At 37.3% G+C, this 7500-nt stretch overlaps 1 protein-coding gene across 2 annotated transcripts in view; it reads left to right on the top strand.

The window, feature by feature from the left end:
- Nucleotides 1-516: 516 nt before the first annotated feature.
- LOC121387537 (carbohydrate sulfotransferase 11-like) overlaps nucleotides 517-7500 on the top strand; it is a 42635-nt gene continuing 35651 nt past the window's right edge. The window contains exon 1 of one of the 2 annotated variants that reach the window (XM_041518689.1): nucleotides 517-653. Coding sequence is in view for 1 of the 2 variants with exons in the window: in XM_041518688.1 (XP_041374622.1) it covers nucleotides 628-653 (26 nt within the window). In the remaining variant the exon portion in view is untranslated. The remainder of the gene's footprint in view (nucleotides 654-7500) is intronic. The other variant, XM_041518688.1, reaches the window with a different exon arrangement.

The following is a 7500-nucleotide window of genomic DNA, read 5'->3' as shown; positions in this document are numbered from 1 at the left end:
TTTGGTCATTCTGACACGTAGTCATCAGAGTAAATCTTCTACATGTTTACTAATGCAGCAAGGGATCTTTTATATGCACTTGCCCCACAGGCAGGAAAGCACATACCACGGCCTTTGAACTGTGGTGCACTGGTTGAAACGAGAAAAAACCCCAGTCCGTTGAATTGATCCACCGAGGTTGTTCGATCCTGCGACGCAAGCACCTCAAGTGAGCACTCAACCGACTAAGCTAAAATTCCCCCTCTACTCCACGCTCCCACCCTCGTATAACCAAGGTTCCTGACGGTGGTAATTTTTCAACAGGTGCCTGTTTTCGATGATATGCTTAAAAGGTTCCGTCATGATCAGGCCCCACATCTGATATCAACGTGATAGTGGATCGTGAGCAAAACTGTAATCAATAGTCAATCGATATTCAGGGAAAAAACAATATACACTCCCAGATATTGGTGATATTTTGCGACCCAACTTAATGCGTCACACGATATTAATTTTTGCTTGGCAGGTGATATCAGATGCATTTTGACTTCACCTGTGCGGACGAAAATACGCCGATATTTTAGCATCTGTACCAATAAAGAAAGTTTATATTCTCGACTGTTTCGGTTTTATTCAAAAGGAGTTAAAATGAGGTTAATTTGGTTGTTGAAAAGGTAAGATTTTATTACGAATTTTTATTCTTATATAAAAGTAATTTGGGTAGTACTTTATAACGTGTTTTATTCCATAACTTACCCATAATATCTATGTCATAAACTCATTTGATATTTACTGTTATTAACTCGTATAATAATGTTTCGCTGTCGATGGGGTCGTTTGTTTACAGCCAATAAGACCTGTATACGTAACGTTTTGATGAGATTTAGTTGAAATGCCTGACGTCAAACTTCCTTTGTGGTAACAGATGAGGCGACTTCAGAGCTTTGATTTATTAAAGTCTAAAAATCGAATTAAAATGTTATTTTACAAGTTTTACAGGATAAATAGAATTCGCTACTCGTGTGTTTTAATATGTAAAATATCAACCTCGTCTAGTTAACCGGTCTTTGTCTAGGCCAGTCCTTTATTTCTTATATAGTTGTCATAGAAAATGAATAATTATATACAAATGTATTTATTTAATTGTTTATTTATTTATTTGTTTATTATTTATTTATTTATTTATTTATTTAAAAAGAGAGAGATTATTTATATTTTATTTCTTACTCTTTTTTTCTTTTATTATTTATTATATTTAATTTATTAATTTATCAACTACCTTATAATTGTTTTTGTTACATTAATTTATTAAATAAAATAATTATTCACTTATTTAACATTATATATAATATATACTTTTTGTCAATAGTCGATAGCATTTTATCACTAGCAGAAAACTCAGAAGAACAATTTTTATATTTATCTTAAAATTACCAAATGTTTGACATCCAATAGTTGAAGATTAATAAATTAATGTGGTCTAGTGGTGTCGTTAAACTAAACAAACAAACAGTGTTATTCTTATAAACGGGAACTATTTATTACACATGTATAATTCAGCGTATTTGTATCTGATCTTGTTGAAAAGTTTGCTTTGTTTAACGACACCACTAGAGCACATTGATTTATTAATCATCGTCTGTTGGATGTCACCCATCTTGTAATTATAGTCTTAGAGAGGAAACCCGCTTCATTGTCCAATTTGTAGCAAGGGACCTTTTATATGCACCATCCCACAGACAGGATAGCGCATACCACAGCATTTGGTATAGTAGTTGATTGAAGGATTTAGCTCAACGAGTAGAGCACTCGCCTGAGGTGCTTGCGTCGTAGGATCGAACCACCTCTGTGGACCCATTCTCTGATTGGGGTTTTCCAGTCCCAACCAGTGTCCCACTGCTAGTAAACAAAAGTCCGTGGTATGTGATGTCCTGTCTGTGGGGAAAGTGCATATTTAAAATAGCATTTGTTGCTAATTGCAAAACAGATTACCTCTGAAACTACATGTCAGAATGACCAAGTGTTTGACATCCAATAGCTGCTGATTAATGAATCAATGTGCTCTAGTGTCGTTAAACAAAACCAACTTTAACGTTTCAGTAACACAGATTGTATCGCTATTCAAGGCGAATTCCGTGGTGTCGGACGTACATTTCAGACACTTCAGCCAAGCATTACATAAATGTACAAAACGTTCCACAACTCTTTATTGTTATACATTGTAAGAACAAACTAGGGCACCATTATTATATATAAACTTTATTCCATCGTTATGTCGCTTTAGGTGTACAGAGGAAAATATGCATGGTGCAATTTTTCACCCACACATGGTTATGTCTAATTCTCAGTGATGTGTGAGGGCATATTAGAAATATCGTGTCCTATTCCTATAGAGTAGATGTTTATCTGTATATCAGATGTAAAAACTTTGTGTTTTAATCACACACTAAAACAATAGAGATAAACATGCTTGGTGTCGGTCGTACATTTGTTGTTTTTTTGGTGTCGGACGTATTCGTGTGAAATACAACTTTACAAGTTTTGTAAAACAGTCATTATAATTAACAAACAAGATGATATTAAAAGCAAAAACACAGTTTGAGCTAGCATTTATTATTTTTGTTTGAAGAAAATGAAAAACAATTACCATGTGCATCACAGGAAGGAGGGGGTTTCAGGGGGTGGGGATGAACCCCCTCTTGGCCATGTTTTTTTTTCTTTGTTTTGAAAGAATTCTTAAATATTAGCCATAAACTTAACTAGTTCAGTGCAAATTAAGATGAACACCATTCAAAAATTCATGGTAACACCTATGACTACATGGGGTGGGGTGGGGTGGGGGGCAAAGTGGCCACCTTGTGACTAGTGTACACCTACAAATGACAAGTGACACAACAAACATTGCCACTAGCTACATGTATGACTATGAGATGACCGCACCACAGAAAAAATTTATTATTCTAAATTAAAGGCATATAAGATGGGGTAACTGTAGCTGTGGCAGCCCCCAGTGACTAGGGACATGAACAAGGTGCAAGAGATATATTTTAATATTTTTGCATTTATTTGTGATAAATAACTTTATATTTATTGATTCCACACATAATCTCTGTAAAATTAACTAGAAAATTTCAAAATAGTAAAGTGCTGCCAAATGAATGTAAAAGTGTTTTCCTCAAATGTGACGTCACATTTATCATGTTAGTTGTGATCCTCTACAAATGTTCCAATTTGTATAATTCTGGCAGTAAATGCAATTACTGGCTTTGTTATTTTGTTATGGAGATGAACAGTTAGCTGCAAGTATAATTTTTACCTTTTAAAACATAATCAACACTTTGCACACTTTGATAAATTCCTCTTAATCCACTTATACGGTTAAAAAATTAATACTGGTATTCATAATTGGCTCTAGTTATAAAAAATGTCTCAAAAAATCATACTGGCATTGCATAAATATCAATACTTTGCTTCAAAATTGGAAAAAAATAAACATGCTTTATGGTGTCGGACGTACACTATAACAGCACCACAGTAGCACGGCAATTGTTACATGTTCAGTAATTGTTTTTATATTTTTTAATCAATCATATAAAATTAACATTGCATCTCAGTTAGTAACATTTTACATCAGTTAGCAGAAGTGGAGATTAAAAAATGTTATATTTTGGTGTCGGACGTACACACGAGTAACATATGTAAATATTATGGATAAAAGTCTGCTTGAAATATAAATTTGTCTTTTATATATTATGTCAATTAACAAAGGACATGTCTGGGATTATTTCTGTATAAAGATTTTTATTTCTACTCACTTATGTATAAAAAATATGCTGATAAATGTGTTAATAGAATTTTTCGTAAAATATTGCTGCATTCATGGTTGGTGCATTAGTTGCATTATAAGTGACTAAAGCACAACTACTGAAAAAGGATTAATGTACTATTTGACACTAGAGATAATAACCTTTCAAATGATACCAAACTTGTCTTACTTGAATGAGTTTCTGAAAATTACCTATTGGTTTACTTGGCCACGGAATTGCCCTCAAGTGATATTTCTATCGATGTTTTATGGTGGTACAAAATAAGCTGGAGTGTTCTCTAGACCTGTTCTGTTTAGATGTAGGGCAAGGCTGAATGACACTCGATCTAGTATCAATTTATTGATTCTGTTGAACCAAATCATTTCCCATAGCCAATAATGTTAACTTTGTGTTTATTAAAACGGGTATGAACACACCTATGCAGTAGACCGATAAATATTTTATTTCATTTTCATTTTAAAGTTCAAGCACGCTGTCCTGGGCACAAACCTCAGCTATCTGGCCTGTCTGTCCAGAACAGTGGGTTATTTAGTGATTGGTTGTCGGTGTAGTGGACTTACACCTAGCCACTGAATCGTTAAACTCGCTCTGGGTGGGAGTCGGTACCGGTATACGAACCCATTACCTACCTCTTAACCACTACGCCACCGAGGCAGGTAATGGTTCCAAACTCAGGACAGACCCTGTAATATTTTTGCAGCAGTATGGGGTGTCACGTTATATTTTAGCGTTTTTATTAGCAGTTCTCGTTTTCAGGAAATCTCCATTTTAATTGTATTGGGGCTGGGACGTACCCGAGTGGTAAAGCGCTTGTCTAATATTAGATCGATCCCCGTCGGTGGACCCACTGGGCTATTTCTCGTTCCAGCCAGTGCTCCACGACTTGTATATCAAAGGCCGCGGTATGTGCTATCTTATTACACATAGGATGGCGTATATAAAAGGTCTCTTGTGCTAATGGGAAAAAGGTTTCCTCTCTTTGAGACTATATATCAAAATGAGCAAATGTCTGACGTCCAGTAGCCCGGAAGAGAAAGGAGGCGGATTGAGCGTGGGACTAGCACCCCTACCTCATATAAAAACTACTTGCTACAGAAACGTTGACAACAGAATTTACAGTTGATGATTAATAAATCAATATGCTCTATTGGTGTCGTTAAACAAAAGAAACAAAATTTAACTAGTCTGTGATATGGAGCATATAAAAGATCCGTTGTACTAATGAAAAATGCTTTCCTTTCTAACACTATAGGTCAAAATTACCAACTGTTTGACGTCCAATAGCTGATGATTGATAAATCAATGTGCTCTAGTGGTGCCGTTAAAGAAAACAAACCTGAAGTGCTTTCAATCTCCAGTGTACACTGCATAGCAACTGCATTCTAAATTCAATTCAATTCCTTTATTGTACGTAAGGCCATAAGCCCACATACACAAGAACTCATATACAGTGAAACCCCTCTAAACCGGACACCCTCGGGGCCAAGTAAAATGTCCTGTTTTAGAGGTATCCGGTTTAGAGGGGTTATTTTCTGTACTGATTTACAGAAAAGGACCGTGGAAAATGTCTGGTTTTGGAGGAATTCCGGTTTACAGAGGGTCCGGTTTTGCGAGGTTTCACCGTATTGATATATTTTGGGACCACTTGTCCAAACAATTAGTCAGCTGTTTTCTAGTATTTTCTAGTATTTACCCAAATAATCAATGTCACACATTTACAATCAATCATAGCCGCAGCTTCTTTTGCTCCGTAATAGCCCGGTCTCACCGGGCTTAAGTCGTGTTCACGATGGGTTTCCGTTAAAAATACGCTGCGTTCAAGTTGAGATTTCGACAAAACCTTACCCTATCGCAGACTATTCTGCGTTAGGAAGCAATCACTCTGCGAACAGTCTGCGAACAGTCTGCAACCGATCGGGGGAAAAAATATAAAAATTGGGGGAAAATGAATTTTCTAGTCTGCGTCTTATCTGCTAACAGTCTGCGTCCTGTCGCCGAACACTCAGCGAACACCTGGAAGAACCTGGAAAAAATTCAAATTATTTTGTTTATTCGCCGATCAAACGCAGACTGTTCTGAGATTTTCTGCAGACTAGTCTGCGAATGGCAATTTAACGCAGACTATTCTGCGAGTGGTAGGGGGTCGGTAGGCGGTGTATCTCAGATTAATCTGCATCCTATCTACGTGGTCGATCCGATGTTTTTGTCGCAAGGAGGAAATGCTACATTCAGCAAATCCTGCTTGCGTTAAAAAATCGTAGAATGGATTGTACACCGATCTATTCCTACTTAATCCTCGTTGCGTCCAAGTTGCGAACAGCCAAAAAAGACATCGGAAACCCATTGTGAACACGACTTAAGCCCGGTGAGACTGGGCTATAAGTAAATATCAATTCATTGGATATTTACACTGAACACAAAAGATGTACTAGAAATTACAATGCCACCTTTTGTACTCGTGGGTATCAGAACATATGTTGCAGCCGATGCCGATATACTTATAGTTCTAACATAATCTATGTCTAGTCCATGACATTACGTGCAATTGCATTTCTCTATCATATTGACAGAAAAAATACCACAACGTAGAACGTTTTTTTAATGACAGCTTAGGGCGTAGTAGCATTTAGAGAAAAAAGAATTCGAACGTACACACCATTATGTGATCAAAACATACCTCACAACGGTGACAGATTCTATTAATCTAGCACCGATCAAAAGCTGGCTAATTCAATCCAGTGGGATTTTTTTATAGTTTTTTTTAGTTAAAGCCATTATTGTATGTCAGTAAGGGCTAATCGCAGGCCCGCTCATTTGCCGCAAAACGCGATTGGTCCTTATGAAATTGTATTGGGTAAATCCGGGTTTTTTTGTGGGGTTTTTTGGGGTTTTTTTTATCAAAACGCGATATACGCCAATTAAAAAAATCACTTTTACTGAAAATGAAAAAAATGGATATATTATCGCGTTTTGCGCTTAAACTCTTCATATACATATATATCACTAGAGTACATTGATTAATTAATCATCAGCTATTACATATTAAACATTTGGTAATTTTTGACATATAGTCTTAGAGTGAAAACCCGTTTTATTTTCCATTAGTAGCTAGGTATATTTTGTATGCACCATCTCAGACAAGATAGCACATACCACGGCCTCTCATATATCAGTCGGGTGTACTGGCTGGAACAATAAATAACCCAAATGGACCTACCGATGGGGATCGATCCTAGACCGACCGCGAACCAGGAAGACGCTCTACCACTGGGCTATGTTCCGTCCCTTGAGCTCTAGACTCTCAAACTTGTCTGTCAGGAATTATCTAGTACAGAAACTATCCGAGAATCATCTCCTCCCGCTCCCCCCCTTCCCCGCCCCACGCAACTAATATAATGCTAATTACAGGTTGCTGGTGGGGGGGGGGGGTGGGGAGGGTCATATACTTGGGAGACCCACCCATAATCGCACCCGTGAAGTGGGTGAAACTCGTGTCGTAGTAAAGCCATCGGACTACAGGCTGGTAGGTTCAGGGCTCGAAACCAGGTACCGGCACCCACACAGACCGAGTTTTAAGGTGTAAGACGACTACACCCTCTTCTCTCTCACTAACCACTAACCCACCCAGAGCGAGTTTTAAAGTGTAAGACCACAACACCCTCTTCTCTCTCACTAACCACTAACCCACCCAGAG

The sequence above is a fragment of the Gigantopelta aegis genome, chromosome 13 (genome assembly GCF_016097555.1).
Source record: "Gigantopelta aegis isolate Gae_Host chromosome 13, Gae_host_genome, whole genome shotgun sequence".
NCBI classification, from domain to species: Eukaryota; Metazoa; Mollusca; class Gastropoda; order Neomphalida; family Peltospiridae; genus Gigantopelta; species Gigantopelta aegis.
This window is presented reverse-complemented; position numbering and strand designations above follow the sequence as displayed.